The 24,891-nt window shown below is 41.2% G+C and overlaps 1 protein-coding gene across 2 annotated transcripts; it reads left to right on the top strand.

The window, feature by feature from the left end:
• The first annotated feature begins 202 nt into the window (after positions 1-202).
• On the top strand, positions 203-24,891 carry ZNF454 (zinc finger protein 454). 2 transcript variants are annotated; one of them, XM_054717170.1, is made up of 7 exons: positions 203-327; positions 781-1,131; positions 2,000-2,102; positions 4,174-4,300; positions 4,691-4,780; positions 21,396-21,565; positions 24,203-24,891. In XM_054717170.1, exons 3-7 carry the CDS (start codon positions 2,070-2,072, stop codon positions 24,239-24,241), a joined length of 459 nt encoding a protein of 152 aa, XP_054573145.1. In that variant the 5' UTR covers positions 203-327; positions 781-1,131; positions 2,000-2,069; the 3' UTR covers positions 24,242-24,891. The 2 variants fall into 2 exon arrangements, with proteins under 2 accessions (XP_054573145.1, XP_008149644.2); XM_008151422.3 differs by lacking the exons at positions 781-1,131; positions 24,203-24,891 and having other exon boundaries at positions 21,396-22,981.

The following is a 24,891-nucleotide window of genomic DNA, read 5'->3' as shown; positions in this document are numbered from 1 at the left end:
CTGTGGTGTCACATAAAAGTCACTGACACTGCTGCCTACGAGGTGGCCAACGGGTTAGTTCCCTGACAAACCTCAGGTCGCATACTTGAATTTTTCACCACCTACAAAATTGAAACCCTCTCATCTTCCTGAAAATCCCGATAAACCGCCAAGAGCGATTTATTCCACCTGCTCTCCGCTTCCCAGGCACCGTGCCCGAAGCCACCGCCCAGGTCCCGAACCTCCTCGGCAGCCTCCTCACTCCTCTGCCATCCTCCTGCCCTGGTCCTCCCGCCTCCGCATCCCGTTTCTCGCCGAACCACTCCAGGCCCGACAGCCGGCCGCACGGTCAGTGTCGGTGGCGTCCCCGGGCGGATGCACAGTCTCATTGCCTTCACGTCCTTGGCGCGGTCTTTGGTCTGGCACACGCCTTTGGGCTTGTGGTGTCCTACTCGCTCCTCCGGTACCTTCCCTGAGCCGCACTCCTCAGCGGACCCGGCGCCGCTCCACCAGACTGACCTGCCTTATCCCAGCTTCTCGTTAGTCTCTAGCTTGGGCGTGTCTCAAGGCAGAGACCCAGTCCCAGTCTGACCAGAGCGGAATCAAAGCCGCAAGTCCCAGTTAGCACGCGGGGAGTTATTTGCAAGCTGGACCGGCCACGGCCCGCCGAGGCCCCTGGGAAATGTAGTTTCAGTGTAGAAAGTCTCTGGACCTGGCGCGGGTGAGGGGTGGGTAGGCAGTAGGGGGCTGTCTGCTCGCGAGAGCAATATTTTCTTCCTCGCGCGGCGGTGGACTTGCCAGATGGGAAGTGGCCTGGGGAGCAGAACGGCGCAGCCTTGGAATTTGTGGAGATTCGTCCCTGCGGTTCTCAGGAAAATGCGCAAGCGCAGTTCAGACCCGGGCTGCAGACTCCAGCTCTTTGTTCTGCGGCGGCGATGGGGCGATGGAGATCTCTCGCCGCTGGCGGGGTCTCCTCGGCCACCCATGGGTAACCAGGCGCCGTAGTCAGAGCCTCGTCGGGAGAGCGGGAGTGGCCGTGGGTGGCTGCGCCCGGGGAGAAGAACGGAGACGAAAGCTCAGTAGGTCCGGGTCATGCTCCGTTCTGGAGGACGCTGCTGTGATGCCGCAAACTTCCCAGGATGTATGGCTAAGGTTTGACTCCAAAGAGAAAAGGGACGACCAGGTTTGGGTTCTTGGATTTCGGGCTCGAATCTGCAAGTGCCCTCAGGAGGACGCGGGCAGGGCTTCTGGCGTGCATCCGAGAGCCGACACCGGGAAGCCCGTTTACGCCCAGGGGGTAGATGATGCTCCGGATGGGGTTGTGACACTTTGTGTGGAGCCCTCCGAGAGGGCAGCAGAGCAGAGGGCGGGAGGGTTGTGTGAAGAAGATTCCTAACCCTCTCCCTCTTCCTGCCTCCTCTACTTCCCCCAAATACCTGCTTATCTACCTTTCACGCCAGGTGACCCAAACTGGGCCCCGGAAGAGGACAGGCCTGAGGTCAGAGAAGGGCTTGGCTTGAGAGCCTCGACAATGAAGGGGGTGGGGGTGGAGTGGGGGCGGGAATCTACCCTTCTTTGCTTCCTTTTGGAGGAGAAAGAAGTCGACTCTCCTCCTGCACTTCCTCACTCCACTCCCAGAATTAGGCAGCTGTCCAGCGAGGAAAGGCTTCTATAGAGAGACTTCTCAGAGTAACTTAAGGGCAAAGTGCTGGGAGCGAGTAGAAAGCGTGAGAGCTGGGGCTGGAGAGTGCTTTCTGCAAAGAGAAGTCAGTGTATTTACGAAATGGAAGGGGGATGCTAGGGGAAGTGTGTGTGTGTAGGTGCGGGGGTGGGGGTGGTGGGTGAGTAGCAGAATGGTGAGTGATTCTTTTACTGTGGGGACCAGCAGAGATGCTCTCAGGAGGAGAGAGGATTGGGAGCAAATGACTAAGAATTCAGGGCTGGGGGTATTGTGGGACTCCCAGGATGTGAATGTTCACAGCCTCACTCTGGACTGCTGTGTGCTTTCTCCCCATAACAGGTGTGTAGAGGTTTCTGCCTGAGGAGTCCTACTCTGCTTGTTCCTAAAAGAGCTCATTAGAGAAGAAGCAATGGCTGTCAGGCACCTGCCAAACATGGTCCAGGTGAGTGGGGGTTGTTGTGGAGCACTCGTCCACACTCGGAATTGCCTTAGATTTGAATGTAGAGGTTTGGAGAGTGTGGGCATGTTTCTTTTCCCTGACCAGAGCTTTTTCTCCCAATCCAGTCTCATTCAGAGGACTGATGCAATCACTACATTCTCCCTCCCCCACCATGTCAGGATCATCCTAGTGGGTGTCATCCAAGCTAAAGAACTTGTTAAAGGGCCCTAGCCGGTTTGGCTCAGAGGATAGAGCGTTGGCCTGCGGACTGAAGGGTCCTGGGTTCGATTCTGGTCAAGGGCACATGCCCAGGTTGTGAGCTCGATCCCCATTGGGGGGTGTGCAGGAGGCAGCCGATCTGTGCTTCTCTCTCATCATTGATGTTTCTGTCTCTTTCTCCCTCTCCCTTTCTCTCTGAAATCAATGAAAATATATTTAAAAAATAAAAAATAAAAGTGCAAAATGGCAGAAAATATACAAAGGGCTTAATGTAGAAAATATAGTAGTTAGAATATTTAATTTTCTCTTTTTGTCCCATAAAGCTCAAGTAGTGAAAAAATAAATATAAGTATTAAGTCTTACCACACACACATACATCCAACTTTATGTACTAAAATTAGAGAATTAAAAAAAAAAGAAAGAACTTATTAAAGATAACAAAAGTGACAACTGGAACTGGAATCCAGGTTGGTCCAAAATAGAAACCTGCACTCTTTCTACTAGCAAGTAAGATTAGGGATCTAAAGTGATAAAGGCAGTGCCTATGACAGGAGTTGAGAGGAGAGATTGGAACACTTTCTTGAGGAGGTGAGATTTACTGGACCCTGTTTTTTAAAAAAATATGACATATGGCTTTTTACTTCAGAGAAATATTGCATACCAATGAAATAATTTTAAAAAGTGGTACATATATGAATGGGATATTACTCAGCCATGAAAAACAGTGAAATCTTACCATTTGTGACAACATGGATGGACTTAGAGGGTATTATGCTCTGTGAAATAAGTCAGTCAGAGAAAGACAAATACCATATGGTTCTACTTACATGTGGAATCTAAAGAACAAAATAAACAAAACAGAAACAGACTTATAGAAAGAACAAACTGATGGTTGTCCGATGGAAGGGGTTTGGGGAGCTGGATGAAAAAGGTGAGGGGATTAAGAAGTACAAATCGATAGTTACAGAATAGTCACAGGGATGTAAAGTATACAGCACAAGAAATATAGTCAGTAATATTGTAATAACTACGTATGGTGCCAGGTAAGTACTAGACTTATGGGGGGAATCACTTCATAAGTTATATAAATGTCTAATTACTATGTAATATTGTATGTCAACTATAATCATAAAATTTTTTTTATTTTAAAAAGGATTATGCTTTCAATTTCAATAATTTACTAAAAGGCTTTGAGCAGAGCCAACCTCTAGAGCAGTGGTTCTCAACCTTTCTAATGCCGCGACCCTTTAATACCGTTCCTCATGTTGTGGCTCTACAGCAGTCGTGACCCACAGGTTGAGAACTGCTAGCAGGGTCGCCTAAGACCATCAGAAAACACAGATATTTACATTACGATTCATAACAGTAGCACTATTACAGTTATGAAGTAGCAACGAAATAATTTTATGGTTGGGGGTCACCACAACATGAGGAACTGTATTAAAGGGTCGCGGCATTAGGAAGGTTGAGAACCACTGCCCTAGAGAATAAGGATATGGACTGCACTATGAGGGAGATCGCATTCATTTGAGTGTATAAGTTCCAGTGAGTTTGGTAAGATTGTTCTAACTCCTTCACATGTAAGCCTGTCTAGGGCAGGAATCTGTGGTAGAAATCATTGAAAGGGATGAGCGGCCCCCAGTTTCTGACTTGCCCTGGAGCACCCATCTGATGCACCACTTTTTCTGTGCATCTGGTCCACGGTGCCAGTCCACTGTGGTATTTCTCTTCCATGACCATTTTCTCAAATTCATTGTTGGGGTTGCGCCATTGTCTTGTGTTTACACCCTGCCTTAGTTTGTTCGCCATGTGGAGGGGGAGCCGCCAGTCAACAGGGGTGGGCTTGTTGTTACAGGAATCAGTGACCTTCAAGGATGTGGCCGTGCTCTTCACCCAGGATGAGTGGGCGCAGCTGAGCCCTGCTCAGAGGGCCTTGTACAGGGATGTGATGCTGGAGAACTACAGCCACCTGGTCTCCCTGGGTAAGTGGGGAGCCTCTGAAGGCTTACCTTCACACGTGGACATCTCTTGGGACCTTAAACTGGTAGCACATAGCTGGCATGGGCTGATTGAAGATGTTATTTTTAAGTCTGTGACCTGCCTACCTTGGTGTCCCAGACACAGGACTCTTTTGGAGCATAGAGTGAGTGGGGGTTGAATCCTCCCTCCCTTTGGCAGAGAGAAGGACATGGGCGTAGGTTGTGTATCAGACCTGAGCCATCTTTTTGTCCTCTGGGAACTCATCTCTATCTTGGACCTTCCCATCAATCATCTTTTCCAGGAAGATCTGAGGACCAGATCTCTTCCTTGCAATGATTTTTTTCTGTAGCATGAACAGATGTGGTCCATTTTTTTTCCCCCCTTAAAAACAGGGCTCTTAGGACCCAAACCAGATCTGTTTGCCCAGCTTGGAAAAGGGGAAGAATGGACACCAGAAGACGCCTCCCGAGGCTTCTGTCTGGGTAAGACCCTGCGTGTGGGAGGCATGGAGAGAAGCTCAGCAAATGCGACAGGCTTGTGGACCTAGAAATGAGCATCTCCCTTCTGTCCACCTCAGTACTTTATTGTCACCTTTGTCTCTGCATGCATATGTCACTCCTTTCTTTTGGCAATTTGTGCCTCCCTAAATCCTGCTCTCTGGGATTTTTCTTCTCTCCCTATCTGGCATAGATTAATCATCTCTGGTTTGGAAAAGACCTCACATGTAATCTGGGCAGCTCCCCCACTAGGTTCCATTGTCCCGTTTAACACTTGACAGTGCAGTCTCTGTTCCTACTTCTCCAGTGAGGAGGAGCCACGCTGGGTCACACACAGTAGGGCGGCTTCTTCATAGTTATAGGCCAGTAACCATACTCATCCTGAGGCCCCTCTTCTAGCTAAACATTGCACATTTCTTCAACTGCTTTCTTGTTTGTCCAGACACATGTACATGTATTCAGCCAGCATTCAGTTACTTTCCACCTTCTGCAGCAGCGCACTTATTAAATTACTAGAGGCCCAGTGCATGATTGAATCATGCACGTGTAGGGTCCCCTACACGCTTTCGTTTTCAATCGTGGGGGAACTGGGTGCCTGTCTGCTCCGGCACCAGGTAGGCGGAGGCTTCTGAAAGGCCTGGTGCCGGAGTAGACAGGCACCCAGCTCCCCCGCTTTTGATGGTCTGTGGCGGGACGTGAGCTCGCTGCCCCAGAGGCCCCTTCTGTTCCACAGCACAGCCATGGTGCAGACGCTGAGCTTGCGCCGCCGCTGGTGACGCGAGCTCAGTGTCCCGCTGGCCCAATCGGCTACCCCGGCCACCCCGAGTCCCGCCCCCTGCGCCTCCCGCTGGCCCAATCGTGGGCGTAGCGGAGTGATGGTAATTTACATATTACCATTTTATTAGGTAGGATACTCTGCTGTATCACTCACATCCAGCATCTAAATGCTTGGCATCTGGGTGAGTGGCATAGACTTGTTGCTCAGGGATACAGAGAACATGATAGTTTAGTGGTTGTTACTTGTCTTGAGGAGCCCATTGGATTTGGTAGCTTAAGAGCAGGAGCAGGGGTGCCTCTTCTACCCCTGAATGTTCTAGAGCAGCGGTCGCCAACCGGTGGTCCTCGGACCACTGGTGGTCCGTGAGGTCTGAAAGGTTGGCGACCACTGTTCTAGAGAGCTTATTGCATTATCCATTACCACATTACAACATTTCACTTTTACTGTCACACTTGCAGGCTATAAAATATTTACATATATATATTTAAAAACCTTACAGATGTTTCACAGTAGTCCAGTGAAGAAGGCAGGAATTTATATCTTACATTAAATAACTATATACCTGCAATATCTAGGACACAATCTGTTATGGAATTTAAATGTATGAACTCCAAAACAGTTATCAAAAACATTTTTACCCCAATAGCATTCTGAATTTGTATGTTTTATTACAAACAAACTAAGGCACCTTAATATTTCATTCTGTATTAAACAGGCAGTGTTATTACAAACAAGGGGGGGATTAAACAATTTCATTCACTGTCCTACCACTCCGGTATCATGAATGCATTCTTCCATTTCCTTGTCACTAACACTAGCTCTTTATTGCACTGGTGTGCGGGGAACATGAACGTGAAGAAGGACTTGGATGCCGATAAGGGACTCTATAGTCAGGTGTGGGAATGACTTGAAAAACCTGGTGGGTGTGATTAATTTCTTCCCAGATGCCTTTCACAGCCCTCAGATCCAGCACCTCTTATTTGTGCATTGCCTGGACACCCTAAACTTTGAGCCTACTCATGAAGGATAATTAGTGATTAGCCAGTCAGACATGGAGAGAAGTCTTATTTTATATTTCCCAATAAAGATTTATAGTTCTTTCCCCCATTTCTGATAGGGTTATATTTTTATTTTTGAAGAGTACCACCTTCTCTTTTGCTGTTTTAACTGGAAATTACTACTATAAAGAAATGATAGTCATTTCCAAATGTATTTATCCCCTTCTGGTTACTCTCTCTTATTCGTAAAATATTCATTGGATTCATTTTTAGTTTTTGTTTTTTCTTATTGCTGTTTCATCTATAATAATAAAAGCATAATATGCTAATAGACTGGACAGCTGAACAACCTTCCAGACGTCCTTCCGGATAAGCTGGGGCTGCGAGGGCCGAGGCAGCCACCGCAGCTGTGAGGGCCAAGCCTCTTGCACGAATTTCATGCATCAGGCCTCTAGTTTCTTAATAACTAGCTAGGACTTCAAAAATCATATAGAACAATGGTAATAGGTGTTATCTCTAATTAAAAAAAATATATATTTTATTGATTTTTTACAGAGAGGAAGAGAGAGGGATAGAGAGTTAGAAACATCGATGAGAAGAGAAACATCGATCAGCTGCCTCCTGCACCCCCCCCACTGGGGATGTGCTCGCAACCAGGGTACGTGCCCTTGACCGGAATCAAACCCGGGACCCTTCAGTCCGCAGGCTGATGCTCTATCCACTGAGCCAAACCGGTTTTGGCTTATCTCTAATTTTTAAGTGACTGGGTCTAGACCTTTTCCATTGTTGTACCAATTACTTTGGTTTAGAATAGACACTTATTTGTAATCAGAACAAGAAAAAGTCCTTCTGGTAGATAGCTTTCCTTCTTAATTTTCCTCTTCTCTGAGGCATGAGCTGTTGGAGTTAGGAGGAGGAGAAAGCTGAATGAGTCCCTGTGGCAGGGCACTATTACTGGGTAGCTTCTGGGGATTTATGTTAGATAATGACAGCCTGTGAGGCAAGTATGATTAACCCCAGTTTACAGAAAACGGAATCTCAGCATGGTTAATTAATTTGGATGGATTTAACATTAGTATGACATGGCAAGTCAGGATTAGGGTGAAGCCAGCATGAAACTCATCTGACCCACAAACTGTGTCATTTCCCCCCTTCTCCAAAATAGCTTTAGTTACACAGAAATTGTTTACTCAGAAAACTTCTTGATCCCTTAATTTGAGTAGTTCACTAATAACTTTTTACATTTCTTATTTATTAATTGGTTTAAGTTTCTTTTTGTTATATGAACTGTACATCTTACCTTTTAGCTTTAAATTAATCTTTTTTTGAGCTATAAAATGTATTCATTTACAATTATGTATGGTATGTATCTGTAATTTTAACATTTTTATATTATGTCATCTTTCTAATTTCCAATTATACTTGCGTATTTTTTCTCTTAAATTTGTTGGGAATTTTTTTTTAGAGAGCCAGCTCTTATTTCTCTGACAAGTAATTTTAAAATTTATATACTTATATTTATTTTTAGAGAGAGAGGAAGTGAGAGGGAGAGAGAGAGACATTGATGTGAGAGTGAAATATTGATTGGGCTGCTTCCTGCATGCCTCCTACTGGGGATTGAGCCTGAAAACCAGGCTTGTGCCCTGACAGAATTGAACCGGCAACCTTTCATTGCATAGGACAATGCCCAACCAACTGAGCCACACCAGTCAGGGCTCTGACAAGTAATTTTATTTCTACACTTAACATTATCATTTGCTTTGTTTACCTTAAAATAAATATATTTTGAATACTGTATATACTAGGTGCAAAAGAGGAAATGTAATATTTTTTTGAACATTTTGAAGAACTAAGAAATAACACCCATACCTCACTGTCCAGCTTAAGAAAACAGAACATGGAGGCATATGTGAAGCCCAGTGTGCACCCCCTCTTCATACCTTCCTCCTTTCATACTAGAGAGCCACTAGCTTGAATTCTTCCCGAGCAACTCTGTGCTGCTCTTCGTGGTTTTACCACATTTATCCGTAGTTTTGACCAATGTTGTTGCTGTAAGCTTGATATATATGTGTTATACTATAGATACCTTTCCACAACTTCCATTTTAAAATCCTTATTGTGATGTGTAGCTCTAGGTCTTTTTAAATTGCACTTTGATATTCCTTCAATGACTATCCATTAATTTATCCTTTCTCTTGTTGATAGACCTGGATGTTGTTTCAAGACTTTTTGTTGTTTTTATTTTATTTTATTTTATTTTTTATTAAGGTATTATATGTGTACATATCTTATCATTGCTTTTTGTTGTTTTTAATGGGGCTGACCTGAATATGCTTGCACATACTCCCTGGGGTTTTCTTGTGTTCAGGTACAAATACTGGTTATAAGAGCCTATGCTGCTTCAACTGTACTAGATTTTCCCAGAGTTCCATATTATACTAATAGTTGATGAAGTTCTTGATACTTTACATTCTTGCCAAAATTTGGGACTTTCAGACTTTTAAAAAATTCTCCTAGTTCCATTCCATATCTCCTTGTGGTAATAAATTGCATTTCCTTGTTTGCTGGTGAAGTTGAATATCTTTTTATATGTTGATTATTTGTTTCCTGTAACTTACATATTTATGTTCTTTGCCCCAATTTTCTATTATTTTTTTTTTTTTACTAATTTCTGGGAGTTTGTATATATTCAGGAATCTATTACTTTATTAGTTAATATGTATTTCAGTCTATAACTTATCTTTTCTCTTTATTTACTCACAAATTCTTAATTAATGAACTAGAACAGATCAATCTTTATCTTTATGATCTTTAGCTTTATGATCTTTTTCTTTTTCTGTGTAATGTTTAAATAATCCTTTTTGCACTCGGATCCGTGAGGGAGGGATTTGGTCTTGTTTGATCTTGTGTCCCCAGGACACCAGGTCCCAGTATGTAGTTGTTGAATGAAAGCATAAATTTCTAATATTTACTTTTGCCTTTTTTCTGTATAATTTTGTCTGAGATTTGCTTTTTCAGTAGACTTTTTAATGAATAAATGTTTGACTTAGCTCATCCTTTCTATTTTATATTGATCTAGTTCATTAATTTTTGTTTTTTAAATTTAAATCTTTATTGTAGAGAGCATTACAGATGTCCCCATTCTCTCCCCCAATACTCCCTTCACTTGGTTCCAGCCCCACCCCAGGCCTTCACCACACTATTGTCTGTGTCCATAGGTAATACATATATGCATATAAGATCTTTGGTTAATCTCTTCCCACTCCTTCCACCCACCTTCTGAGATTCGTCAGTCTGTTCCATGTTTCTATTCCTCTAATTCTATTTTTTAGATTTAATTGTTGATAGATATGTATTCATTGCCATTTTATTGTTCATATATTTAATCTTTTTCCCCTTCTTTTTCTTCCTCTTCTTAAAGAATACCCTTCAACATTTTATGTAATACTGGTTTGATGGTGATGAACTCCTTTAGCTTTTTCTTGTCCATGAAGCTCTTTATCTGACCTTGAATTCTAAATGCTGACTTTTCTGGGTAGAGGAATCTTGGTTGTAGGTCCTTGCTATTCATCACCTTGAATATTTCTTGCCACTCCCTTCTGACCTTCAAAGTTTCTGTTGAGAAATCATCTGACATTTGTATGGGTGCTCCCTTATAGGTAACTAACTGCTTTTCTCTTGCCGCTTTTAAGATTCTCTCTTTGTCTTTAACTCTTGGCATTTGAATTATGATGTGTCTTTTTTTTTTTTTTTCGTGACTAAAATGCATTTAGTTTAGTTTTTACATAAAATACATAGTAATGAGCTTATAAAGGGCACAGACTTTGATAGAACTCATCTTGACTGCAGTTTCCTCCCTGGGGGAACACCTGTAAACAAGTAGAACATTCTTTCTGTGCTAAATGAAATAATTTTCTTTGAAGACGTATTTTATTGGAAAAATGGATTCAGAGTTAGTGTGATAGTCTTCTCCTTAAGAAGAAATGGCTGTCTGTGAATACATAGCTATTTTTATCTGATGACCAAAATTATGATGTGTCTTGGTGTGGGCCTCTTTGGGTTCCTCATGTTTGGAACTCTTTGTACTTCCTGGACTTGTAAGTCTATTTCTTTCACCAGATAGGGTGAGTTTTCTGTCATGATTTCTTCAAATAGGTTTTCAATATCTTGCTCTCTCTCTTCTCTTTCTGGAACCCTCATAATGTGAATATTGGTACACTTGAAGTTGTCCCAGAGGCTCCTTACACTATCTTCATATTTTTTTTATTCATTTTTCTTTTTGCTATTCTGATTGGGTGATGTTTGCTTCTCCATATTCCAAGGTGTTGATTTGATTCTCAGAATCCTATACTCTACTGTTGAATCCCAGTAAATTATTCTGTATTTCAGTTATTGTAGGCTTAATTTCTGATTGGTCCTTTTTCATGTCTTTGAAATTCTCACTAAGGTTCTCGTCTCACTAGGTCCCTTGAAGCTCTCATTAACTCCCTTGAAGCTCATTAAGGTTCTTGAGCAACTTTATAACCATTGTTTTGAACTCTATATCCAGTAGTTTGCTTACTTCCATTTCTTTCATTTGTGACATCTTTCTTTGTCTCTGCATTTTGGCTGCTTCCCTGTGTTTGTTTCTATGTATTAGGTAGAACTGTTATGTCTCCCGGACTTAGTAGAGTGGCCTTGTGTAGTAGGTGTCCTGTAGGACCCAATGGCTCAGCCTCCCCAGTCACCTGAGCTGGGCCTTCTAGGTGCACCCCTGTGTGGGCTGTGTGCACAGTCTTGTTGTACTTGAGCCTTCATTGCTATTGGTGTCACTGGGAAGAATTGACCTCCAGACCAATTGGCTGAGAGGACCAGCTGCAACTAACGTGGAAGAGCTGCTATGCAGGACACACCCCTATGGAGCAGGACTTGCTTCAGTGGGGCTTTGGTGGTCACTGAGTCTGGTCCTTGAGTGTGTTGCTTGTGGATGTGTAGAGTTGTAACCTGGTATGGTCTGAAGCTGTCCACAAGGTGCATTGGCTTGGAGCCTTCTGGGAGATGCAAAGTCAGTCACTGCCTGGGGCCACCAAGCAGGAGCTACAAAGAGATCTGCAGATGGCTGGTATTTATATTGGGCTTGGAAGTCCCCAGGTGATGCCCAGCTGTGAAACAAGGCAGGCTGGTGCTAGTGCCAGGTCTTGGGCCTCTTATTGATAGGTATTGGGCACACTGACACCAGCTGCTGCTTGTTTGAGAGATTTTTAGAAAATTCTGATGCCTGAGTGAGGACAGGGCATTCATATGGAAAAGCCGTTGCAAATAGCTTGGTTTGGGCTGCAAATTGAATGGGGCAGAGTCTCAGGGAATCACCAAGGCAGAGCAAACAGTGTGGTTCATGCTGATGAAAACTCAGATATGGCTGCCAGTCAGCTCTGGGATGGGGGAGGTTCCAGCACAGGAACATTGACCCCTTGTGAGCACCCCTGTCTGGCAGAAAGCTGCCCTCGAGTTCCTGCCCTGATGCCAGACAATCTGGTTCCTCCTATTATGTCCCTGGGTACCCCAAAGCTGCTGCCTGGCAACAGAGCTCAGAGGAAGCAGGACCATGTAAGTTCCCACACCAGCCCTTTAAAAGGAACTGCTGGGTCTCCAGCAGTCTCTGTGTCACTTAACCACAATCCCGAAAGTTATGGGGACTTCTCTTCCCAGTTCTGGAACCCTGGAGTGATATGAGACTGGGACCTCTTGTTTTTCAAGGGAGACCTCTGCTGCCTAGATATCCCTCCCGATTGAAAAAAACACCACACGTGGGTGTCAGACTAGCCCGATCCATGTCTCCGCTCCTCCTACTAGTTTCAATGTGCTTTCTTCTTTACTTCTCTGGTTGTAGGACTTCCATTCAGCCAGATTCCAGGTGGTTTGAATGATGGTTGTTCTGTATTTTAGTTGTAATTTTGATGTGGTTGTGGGACGCGGTGATACTGATGTTTACCTACACTGCCATCTTGGTTCCCAGTTCATTAATTTTTGCTTTTTATTATTTCTTTCCTTTGACATTTTGGAGTTTATTCTGTTATTTTTTATTTGTAGACTTAAATTTTCTCAAAGTAATACATTCATTTAAAATTTATTTATTTACTTTGAGAGAGAGAGAGAGAGAGAGAGAGAGAGAGAGAAAGAGAAACATTGATTTGTTGTTCCACTTATTTATGCATGCATTGGTTGATTCTTGTATGTGCCCTGATGGGGATTGAACCCACAATCTTGGTGCATCAGGACAATGCTCTAACCACCTGAGCTTCCTGGCCAGGATTGAGTACATACATTTAGTTTGATGAAACTACAATGTTTATTATGAAAAACAGTGGCCCCTTGTCCCCTCTCTTCCACTTTCTCATCTTTTAGTTGATTATTTGATCTATTTGTTTTCATGTCTCCAAGTAACATGTTTGTATTGCTGCCTCTTAACTTTTCAGTTTTAGACATTATTTATTTATTTAAAAATATTTTTATTGATTTCAGAGAGAAAGGGAGAGGGAGAGAGAGCTAGAAACATCAATGATGAGAGAATCATTGATTGGCTGCTTCCTGCATGCCCCCTATTGGGGATCGTGTCCACAACCCCGGGCATGTGCCCTTGACTGGAATGGAACCTGGGACCCTTCAGTCCACAGGCCATTGCTCTATCCACTGAGCCAAACCAGCTAGGGCTAGACATTGTTTATTTAATTCTTTCTATAAAAAGTGGGGATGAAACTCACTGCCCCAAGTAGTCATCTTACTGCCTTTTCATTCACAGGGTTCATTATTTTCCCAGTAGAGCTGTAGAATCCTTTTGATCTGAATAGTAATCAGTGTTTCATCCTTAAGAACTATTCACAAAACTGATCCATGTAGTGAATTATGACAACTTTTGCTTGAGAATCTTATTCCCAGCATTCATTGGTTCATAGCTCCATTTAATTTAATTTAATCTCAGACCTTCTCCAGTTGTCTGAATCTTGTCTCAAGCAAGACTTTCAGATTCATCAGACAATGTGACAGCTTCATTTTCCTGGAAAAGCTTCTTTTGGAATGTGTGACCTGCTCCATTCTAGAGTGGCTGGTGCCTAGCTCTCGTCTTCCTGTGAAGGCCCTCACTCCTGGCTGCATGTCCCCTGTCATCCTCCTGCTTCGTTTGCTCTCTTCTTTGGTGACATACATCTTTCAATAGCTTCCTAAGAAAGAGTTTATTTTTTTATAGCCTATCATGTCTGGGAATGTCTATTTTCTGCCCTAATACTCTCTGGGTAGTTTGAATACATAGAATTCAGCGCTGGAAATCTTCAGAATTTTGAAGACATTGCTCCATTGTTTTCTGGATCACAGTCTGCTCTTGTGAAATACAGAAACAATCTAAATATTCATCAGTTGTGACTTTTCTTCTTCTTCAAAACCTTGTAGGAATTCCTGCTTTATACCAGTGTTCTGAAGTTTCCAAGCGATATACCCTGGTGTGGTTCTGTTTTTATCCACTGGGCATCCGTGAGCCTTTGGTTGAGTGTTTGGTGAGGCCTTCCCATCTGAAATGCCTGCCCTTTGCCTTTTGTGTGACTCGTCATCCACCATGACCAGAAGTTGAACTTACTTATCCCTATGGGTTTTAATAGTACATTTTTAAAAAAATGCCTCTAAATATTCAATAAAATTTAAGTGAACTTTTTAGATATTACCTTATACATCTATTCTTCCAGATTCATGTTGACAGTTTATACTTTTTTTTTTTAAAAAAAGAACAGCACATTTATATTTTAGCTGATGGGTTTTTCTGTAAATTGTGTGTGTGTGTGTGTGTGTGTGTGTGTGTGTGTGTAATGGTATGATTAAAGTCTATTCAATCTTTACCACTGTCAGATTTCTAGGTATTTGGTTGGAAATAGTTTGGCATTAGACTTGATGTTATTAGAGAACTTAGAATTCAAAGACAGTGCAAATATTTTTATTCTCAAAGGAATGTTTTTTTAATTTATTTTTTTCCATTGATTTTTATTTATTTATTTTTATTGATTTTTTTTACAGAGAGGAAGTGAGAGGGATAGAGAGTTAGAAACATCAATGAAAGAGAAACATCGATCAGCTGCCTCCTGCACACCTCCTACTGGGGATGTGCCCACAACCAAGGTACATGCCCTTGACCGGAATCGAACCTGGGACCTTTCAGTCTGCAGGCCGACGCTCTATCCACTGAGCCAAACCAGTTTTGGCAATTCATTTATTTTTAATTTCTTTATTAATTAAGATATTACATGTGTCCTTATTCCCCCATTACTCCCCCAACCCTCCCCCCCATTCATCCCCCCCATTCATGCCCTTACTCCCCTGTTGTCTGTGTCCATTGGTTAGGCTTATATGCATGCATACAAGTCCTTTGGTTGATCTCTCCCCCTTATCCCCACCCTCTCCTACCTTCCCTTAGGTTTGACGTTCTGATTGATGTTTCTCTGTCTCTGGATCTGTTTTTGTTCATCAGTTTATGTTCATTATTTTCCATAAATGAGTGAGATCATGTGGTATTTTTCTTTCATTGCCTGGCTTATTTCACTTAACATAATGCTATCCAGATCCATCCATGCTGCTGCAAATGGTAAGAATTCCTTCTTTTTTATAGCAGCGTAGTATTCCATTGTGTAGATGTACCACAGCTTTTTAATCCACTCATCTGCTGATGGGCACTTGGGCTGTTTCCAAATCTTAGCTATGGTGAATTGTGCTGCTATGAACATAGGGGTGCATATATCCTTTCTGATTGGTGTTTCTAGTTTCTTGGATATATTCCTAGAAGTGGGATCACTGGGTCAAATGGGAGTTCCATTTTTAACTTTTTGAGGAAACTCCATACTGTTCTCCACAGTGACTGCACCAGTCTGCATTCCCACCAGTAGTGCACGAGGGTTCCTTTTTCTCTGCATCTTCGCCAGCACTTGTCATTTGTTGATTTGTTGATGATAGCCATTCTGACAGGTGTGAGATGGTACCGCATTGTTGTTTTGATTTGCATCTCTCGGATGATTAGTGACTGTGAGCAGGTTTTCATATGTCTCTTGGCCTTCTGTATGTCCTCTTTCAAAAAGTATCTATTTAGGTCCGTTGCCCATCTTTTGATTGGGTTATCTTCCTTTTGTTAAGTTGTATGAGTTCCCTGTAAATGCTGGAGATTAAACCTTTATCGGTGATGATATTGGCAAATATGTCCTCCCATGCAGTGGGCTTTCTTATTGTTTTGTTGATGGTTTCCTTTGCTGTGCAAAAGCTTTTTATTTTGATGTAGTCCCATTTGTTTATTTTCTCTTTAGTTTCCATTGCCATGGGAGCAGTATCAGTGAAGAAATTGCTTCTGCATATGTTCAAAGGAATGTTTTAATTCACACTGTGTTGTTGGACACTATTCTTTTGTTAAGCTAATCCATTTTTATGGACTTTTATTAGCATTATACCTAATATGCACTCAGAATTTATTGAATTATTCCCAGTTTAAATCAATAAACAATATGTTATTGTCCCTTAAAAAAGTAAAATGCCTACCCTTTGGTTCTTTAATTATGGTAGGAGACATTTTCTTCTATTATTGTTTGATTTCCTTCAGTTTTTTCTTTCTTTTTTAAACATCAATCAGCTGCCTCCTGCACACCTCCTACTGGGGATGTGCCCACAACCAAGGTACGTGCCCCCAACCGGATTCGAACCTGGGACCCTTTAGTCTGCAGGCTGACGCTCTATCCACTGAGCCAAACCGGTTTTGGCTGTTTTGTTTTGTTTTTTTTCTTTTTCCCCCCCTTTAGTTGTTGATTTCTAGTTTTCATGCTACTGTGGTCAGAAAAGATGCTTGATATGATTTCAATCTTCTTGAATTTATTGAAGCTTGTTTTGTGATATGTGATCTCTTCTGGAGAATGTTCTATGTATACTTGAAAACAATATGTATTTTGCAGTTTTTGGATGAAATACTCTGGAATATTCTATGTTAGGTGAATCTGATCTAACGTGACATTTAAGGCCACTATTTCCTTATTAATTTTCTGTCTAGATGATTGATCTACCCATTGATGTGAGTAGCATGTTAAAATATCCTACTTTTGCCCTAGTCAGTTTGATTCAGTGGGTAGAGCGCCTGTGGACTGAAGGCTCGATTGGTTGCAGGCTCGATCCCTGACCCTGGTTGGGGTGTGTGTGGGAGGCAACCAACTGATGTGTCTCTCACATCGATGTTTCTCTCTCTCTGTCTAGCCCTCTCCCTTCCACTCTCTCTAAAAAAATCAATGGAAAAATATCATTGGGTGAGGATTAATAAAAAAATAAAATAAGTAGTGCTGGAGAGGATGTGGAGAAAAAGAAACCCTCTTACACTGGTGGTGGGAATGCAGACTAGTGCAGCCACTGTGGAAAATAGTATGGCGTTTCCTCAAAAAATTAAAAATGGTACTCCCATTTGACCCAGTAATCCCACTTCTAGGACTGTATCCCAAGAAAACAGAAATATCAATCAGAAAGGATATATGCACCCCTAGGTTCATAGCAGCACAATTTACAATAGCTAAGATTTGGAAACAGCCCAAGTGCCCATCAACAGATGAGTGGATTAAAAAACTATGGTACATCTACACAATGGAATACTACACTGCTGTAAAAAAGAAGGAATTCTTACCATTTGCAATAGCATGGATGGACCTGGAGAGCATTATGCTAAGCGAAATAAGTCAGTCAGAGAAAGATAAATACCACATGATCTCACTCATTTGTGGAATATAATGAACAATATAAACTGATGAACAAAAACAGAACCAGAGTCATAAAAGCATCGAACAGACTGTCCAACCTGTGAGGGGGTAAGAGATCAAACAAAGGACTTATATGCATGCATATGAGTCTAACCAATGGACACAGACTCGGGGAGGAGGGGTGAGGGCATGTGCTGGGGTATGTGGGTGGCTGGGGAGAGGTCAATGGGGGAAAAAGGAGACTTATGTAATACTTTAAACAATAAAGAATTTAAATTAAAAAAAAAGTATTACTTAAAAAAAAGTATTACTTGTTAAATATTTTTAAAAGAAAAAAATCCCCTATTTTTATTATACTACTGTGGTTTTCTCCTTTTATATTCATTAATAATTGCTTTTTATACTTCAGTACTCCTATGTTGGGTACATAGGTGCTTATGATTGTTACAGCCTCTTCTTGGATTGACCCCTTTATAATTATGTCATATCCTTCTTTGTCTTTTTAAAAAATTTGTGTTTTAAAGTCTATTTTGTTTGATATGAGTCTTGCTAAACCAACTTTTATTTTATTTCTATTTGCATGGAATGTCTTTTTCCATCCTTTCACTGTCATTCTCTGTGTGTCTTTTGATCTTTTTAAAAAATATTTTTATTGATTTCAGAGAGGAAGGGAGAGGGAAAAAGAGATAGAGCCATCAATGATGAGAGAGAATCATTGATTGGCTGCTTCCTGCATGTCCCCCACTGGGGATTGAGTCCACAACCCGGGCATGTGCCCTGACTGGGAAGCAAACGGTGACTTCCTGGTTCATAGGTCGATGCTCAACCACTGAGCAACACTGGCTGGGTGTCTTTTGATCTTAAGTGAATCTCTTGTACACAGCATATAGATGAGTTTGTTTTTTTTAATGCTTCTCTTTGTCTTTATAAAAAAGTCCTTACCCAAGGATATTTTTTCTATTGGTATTTTTAGAGAGAGTGGAGGGGAGTTTGGAGGGAGAAAGAGAAAGAGAGAGAAACATTGACATGAGAGAGACACATCGATTGGTTGCCTCCCACAGGTACCCCACCAGGGCTGGGGATCGATCCTGCAACTGAGATATGCACCCTTGACTGGGAATCGAACTTGCGACTCTTCAGTTCACAGGCTGAAGCTTTACTCACTGAGCCAAGCCGACCAGGGCTCACCCTATATCGTTTTATTGGAGCAGTTAATTCACTTACATTTAAAGAAATTATTGATAAATATGTACTTATTGTCATTTTGTTCATTGTTTTTGGTTGTTTTTATTATTTTCCTGTTCCTTTCCTTTTCTCTTGATCTCTTCCTTTGTGGTTTGCTGGTTTTGTTTAGTGGGCTTTTTTCTCTTTATTCTTTGTATATCTTTTGTAGTTTTTTGGTTTGTGGCTACCATGAGGTTTATGTATATCATTCTATATCTATAGCAGTCTGTTCTAAACTGATAGGCATTTAAGTTCAAATATATTCTATGAGGATTATAGTTTAACTGCCTTCTCCTTGCTTTATGTTATTGATGCCATGTATAATTTTTTTTTTTTTTGGTATGGTGTATCTCCTAATTACTTATTGTGGTTTGAGTTGAGTTTGATACTTTTTTTCTTTTGACTCTCATAGTAGCTTTTTAAATATCTGACTCACAGCTAAGGCTCTGTAGCTTAGGAGTTAGAACAATAGTCTCATAAATATCTGATTCACTGTATTTATTAAATATTTGGTTTTACTGTGAGGTTTTTGTCCTTTCTCTTATTTTCTTATTTCTGGTTATGGCCTTTCCTTTTCTGCTTAAAGGAGACCCTTTAACATTTCCTATAAAGCTGGTTTCATGGTGATGAACTTCTTTAGTTTTTGCTTGTCTGGGAAACTCTTTATCTGACCTTCAATTCTGAATGATAATCTTGCTGGATATAGTATACTAGTTTGTAGGTTCCTTTCTTTCAGCATTTAAAGATGTCCTGCCACTTCTTCTGGCCTGTAAAGTTGCTGCTGATAAATCAGTTGACAACCTTATGATGTTTCCTTTGTGTGTAACTTGATGCTTTCCTTTTGCTTCCTTCAAGATTGTCTCTTTATCTTTAACTTTTGCAATTGTAATTATAGTATGCATTGGTGTGGGTCTTTTTGAGTTCATCTTGTTTGGAACTTTGTGCTTCCTGGATATACATTTCCTTTCCCATGTTGGGAAAGTCTTCAGCTATTGTTTCTTTAAATAAATGTTCCATTCCTTTTTTTCCTTCTGGCATCCATACAATGCAAATGTTTGAGTCCCAATTGAGAGCCTCACATGTTAACTATGCCTTTCCTCCATTCCTTTGAAGTTCCTGAACTCCAGTTTTTGGCTTCACAGTACTAGAAGACTATAGAACATTCTGAATTTCTGTTTAACTTTAGTCTTTTGTCCTGAGAAGCATAAGAATTCAACACATTCAGTGAGATTAACAACCACTAAGTTTTGGGATCACATCTCTGTATTTCCCTTCTCTCCCCAAAATTAGACTATCAAGTTGGCCTCAAGTGACATATTATGCCTTTCATTTTCACTTCAGATTTTCCAGTAGTTTTCTAAGGAATATTGATCTGTCCCAGGTTACTCTATCAGATCTGGAGGTGAAAGTCAGTCCTTAAGATTTTGAAATTTGGCCCTAGCTGGTTTGGCTCAGTGGATAGAGCATTGGCCTGCGGACTGAAAGGTCCCAGGTTTGATTCCCAGTCAAGGATACATGCCTGGGTTGCGGGCTCGATCCCCAGTAGGGGGCGTGCAGGAGGCAGCCAGTCAATGATTCCCTCTCATCATTGATGTTTCTATCTCTCTCTCCTTCTCCTCTTCCTTTCTGAAATCAATAAAAATATATTTTAAAAAAAGATTTTGAAATTTGGCAATATTGGTGTTTAACTTTGACCATTCATTGTTTTGAGCAAGGATACATTATTCTGAGCTCACCGGATTTTTAGCCATAAAGTGCATCTATTTAACTTTCTTTTTCAGATAAGTTTCAAAGAGTTTGTTTATTTATTTATTTATTTATTTTTATTATAGCTCTTTTTAGATTTTCTGGATTGAGTGGGGGAAAAAAGTAATGAGGGAAGCTTGTTCTTGATAGCACTTCCCAGTAATCTGCATCATGTGTGTTTAGTAGCTAGTCCTTATTATTGCATATCTTAGCAGAGAGTTTTAAATAAACTTAACATGAAAGGCAGATATTCACAAATACATATGCAAAATTAATATGCCATTCAGAACTCTACTTATAAATACCAAGGAACCCATGAATGAAAGCAAGTGAGACAGTTGTTAATTGTGAAGTTTGTATTTGGAGAGAGGAATTACTTTGTCAGATAATTCATGGGACCATGGCTCCTATCCCTGTAGCAGATTAGTATTCCCTCTTCCCTAGATTCAGGGCCTTGCGTTTAGAGATGTAGTGGGTATATTCTGGCAGATTTGCAGGTTTGTTCCTGGTTTTCATATAGATGTTACATTATTCATATAAGTTTGAAGACATTGCTTCCTCACCAGTAGTAGGAGGTTCTTCACACAGCCTTAATCATAGCCTTTTTATTATCCATCTGAATGCTAAAATGAGTGTATAAAACAGTAAAATATTGTTTTTAGTAGTTACTCTGGAGTTGATTTTTTTCTGCTTAATGCTGCCTCTAGTTTCAATGGTTTCTTAAGGTTACATCTGGATTAATTTAAAAACCATATCACTAAAATAAACAAGGTACCTTTATTCTTATCTGTTGGCATAGTGTGGCCTGTACAGGTTTTTCTGTGGCTCAGAAAGTCTGGTAACTTCTCTGTAATCACAAATAAAATACTGTTATACTCAAGGTCCCAACCCAGGCCTGACTTCTGAACTCAAGCTCCCAAGGTCTCGTGCTTAATGCATTATACATTAGATCAACCCCTTTCTGCTTTGTTCTCTGTTCACCTCTCCTCCTCTTTCCTTTCTTCAGGAAATCTTCAAAACTGCAACCTTTTTTATTAGCATTATAAACAGACTCATCATCTTACCCCAACTAGACGTTTCACTAGGATAACACAAACATTTTTATTTTTGATGTCTTTCAGACTGGATGACTATCCCTGTGAATAAGAAATCTACTCTCAAGGCAGATATTCCTGAAGAAGAATTGGATCAGTGGATGATAAAGGAAAGATTCACTAGCAATAGTCACTGGAAATATGATAGCCTATTGGAATGGCAGCATGGAGCCCAGGAGATAAAGTTGCAGAAAATGGTACTCACTCACCAGAAAATCTCATCTATGGGTAGTGACCAGGAATGTGATGGATCTGGGAAACGCTGCATTATGAGCTCATCTTTTGTTCAAAGTCAGGGATTTCAATCTAGCAAAAAAGCCTTCGAGTGTAGTGAGTGTGGGAAAGTTTTCACTAAGAGTTCAACTCTTAATAAACATCAGAAAATTCATACTGAAAAACTTAATTCAAATCCCAAAACTCTTATTAAAGAGAAACGGTATAAATGTAGAGAATGTGGGAAAGCCTTTCACCAGAGTACACACCTTATCCATCACCAAAGAATTCACACTGGTGAGAAACCATATGAATGTAAGGAATGTGGCAAGGCCTTCTCAGTGAGCTCCTCACTTACTTATCATCAGAAAATTCACACTGGAGAGAAACCTTTTGAATGCAACTTATGTGGAAAAGCTTTTATCCGAAATATACACCTAGCCCACCATCATAGAATACATACAGGAGAGAAACCTTTTACATGTAATCTATGTGACAAAGCCTTTGTGTGCAGGGCACATCTTACCAAACATCAGAATATTCATAGTGGAGAGAAACCCTATAAATGCAATGAGTGTGGGAAAGCCTTTAACCAGAGTACAAGTTTTCTTCAGCATCAGAGAATTCACACTGGAGAGAAGCCCTTTGAATGTAATGAATGTGGAAAGGCCTTCAGGGTGAACTCTTCCCTTACTGAACATCAGAGAATTCATACTGGAGAGAAACCTTATAAGTGTAACGAATGTGGGAAAGCTTTCAGAGATAATTCATCCTTTGCTCGACATCGGAAAATTCATACTGGAGAAAAACCTTACAGATGTGGTTTGTGTGAGAAAGCCTTTAGGGACCAATCAGCCCTCGCTCAACATCAGAGAATTCATACCGGGGAAAAACCATATACATGTAATATATGTGAGAAAGCCTTCAGTGACCACTCAGCCCTTACTCAACATAAGAGAATTCATACTAGGGAAAAACCTTACAAATGTAAAGTCTGTGGGAAAGCCTTTATCCGAAGCACACACCTTACTCAACATCAGAGGATTCACACAGGAGAGAAACCCTATAAATGTAATAAATGTGGGAAAGCCTTCAACCAGACTGCAAACCTCATTCAGCATCAGAAACATCATTTTGGAGAAAAGTGATATGATTGCAGTTTATAAGGAAGGGCTTTGAGACTGAGTATATGAATGATTTAATTTAAGAGGATCCATTCTTGAGAATAACCATGAAAGCTTATATTAAGATAGTCATTTTATTTACTGAGAGTCAAGCTTTACAGTATTGTGGGTTTTGATAGTTTTAGAATGTTAAACACTCCTCATGGTTCAAGAACTGCCTCAACGGAATAGCAGTACTGTGTAATTAGTCTGAATCACCAAGTATTAGAAGCAAAATGGAGCTTAATTAACAACATAGAAATTTGTTGATCAAATTTACATTTTCATTATTAAAAGAAATAAAATTGTAAAAATTAAGTTTAAAAAGCAAGGAACAAAAAGGTAAGAAAATGGTCTGCTAGCATTCTATTTGATTCTCTTATATAAGAGACCCCTAGAGTAAAGAAAGTGTATTTACTACTCATACATCAGCCCAGGACTTACTTAAACTGTGCTCCCCACCTCCTGCTTCAAACCATCTTTTGTCTGATCTCCCTGGTCTGTGTGTCCACTAACTGTCTACCTGTCTTCTCTTTCCTGGACAGTTCATTTGAATGGCATGTCTCTTTTGATTTAGCAACCCCTAACTGGTAACATCATGCCACTTATTACCAACCCATTTGTTCTTGGGGAGTATAGTGATCTAACCTCGCACACAGTCCACGATTCTGGATATTGCACCCAAATTCAGCTTTCAGAACTTAGAACTTCTGCCTGGGATTTCAGAGATTAATAAAGATTCTTGAGTTACCCAGTTTCTCTGGGCCTCAGTTTGACTCTGACCCTGGGGTGATACCTAAAGTATGGGCTTAGTCTTTGTAAACATTCTCCAATTGTTTGTACTGCAGTTACTCTACACACAGCAGGCGGGGGCATGCTTAACCTCAGGTGTGACAATCCCAACCACCTGGTGGTATTTTAGTTTACCTCCACTTCTGTGACTTGTCATTTCCTGATGTGCAACCTGCATGAGAAGTTGGAGCCCCACAGCCAATTCTCAAAAGGCTCTGACCCACTCTCTTTCCTTCAGCTGAACAGTCCTCAGTGGCCCCTGCATTAGAGTTTGTTACAACCAGAATATTGAACTGCATCCTGGTCCTTGCCCTGCCATTGTACATTTTTTCTGAAGCGATAGAGTCTGTGTTCACAGGAAAAGCAGAGAGCTTTATTTTTTTTGCTTTTGCACTTGAAAGTGGCCACTTCCTCTCCTCTTCTGGGTATTCCACTACCTAAAGGCTGCCCAATTCTGACAGCGGTGAGCAACATGTTGAGTAATACATTGCTCAAAAAGTGGTCAATGGCACCATGACATTCTCTGGCAGGAGCAGTGTCTATACCCAAATGTTTGAGTGAGACTCTAATCCTGCAGGTACAGATCATTCATCGTCTTTAATCCTTCAATGCTGTCAGTAGAAATCACAGAGATAAAATAACATCTGTGTGTCTTCACACACACAGCTTCTGGTGGCACTGTCCCTTCCCCACCACAAAGAATGAGGAGCCCACACCACTGCAAGTTGGAGCACTCTACATCATAAAGGCAGAAGAGCAAGGAAACTATTGTTCTGGGAAGAAGGTGGCAGTTTCTGGTCTGTAGAAGTGCTCCCCATCAAGTTGGGCAGCCTGCTGATCCATATGAATGCTACTACTCAGCTCTAAGAGAGTATTGTGTGTCATGGTGGAATCTGGACTCTAGGTTAAACAGAATTGAAGATTCCTGCAGCCTTAAAGCTCAAGTTCTCAAAATACAGTTTTCATTTCATAAAGGCCAATTGTAGGCATCTCCTATTAGGTAAACAGTGACTCATCTTCCTATTAAGCTGCAGGTAAAGCAGCATTTCAAAAGGTTATTTGGGACTATCCGTGCCCAAGGCATGTTTTCCTACAGCCTCACATGGCTGGTGACCCCCAATTCCACAATAAACTAGAGAAACTGCTCACCACTACAGATATTTGCCTTCATTACCCATATGGCTTTCCTGGTCCTAACTCTCACCCCCTCACTTTGAATCATGGAGAAACATTTTTTCTAAGCTGAATTTGTTTTTTGTTTGTTTTTAATGAGAGCTACCGCCACTCAGTATGTGCCTGCAGTTCAGCTGGGGCCAAGACCAGCTGCCACTTAAGAGCCTCATTCAACCCAGTGA

The sequence above is a fragment of the Eptesicus fuscus genome, chromosome 6, assembly GCF_027574615.1.
Source record: "Eptesicus fuscus isolate TK198812 chromosome 6, DD_ASM_mEF_20220401, whole genome shotgun sequence".
NCBI lineage: Eukaryota > Metazoa > Chordata > Mammalia > Chiroptera > Vespertilionidae > Eptesicus > Eptesicus fuscus.
This window is presented reverse-complemented; position numbering and strand designations above follow the sequence as displayed.

What these genes read in the sequence shown, in the direction of transcription:
- ZNF454 (XM_008151422.3), top strand. Translation starts at nt 2,070, where the DNA reads ATGGCTGTCAGGCACCTGCCAAACATGGTCCAG. An exon ending in CAGCCACCTGGTCTCCCTGG is followed by an intron (nt 4,301 to 4,690) that starts GTAAGTGGGGAG and finishes CCTTAAAAACAG; the next exon opens with GGCTCTTAGGACCCAAACCA. An exon ending in CTCCCGAGGCTTCTGTCTGG is followed by an intron (nt 4,781 to 21,395) that starts GTAAGACCCTGC and finishes GATGTCTTTCAG; the next exon opens with ACTGGATGACTATCCCTGTG.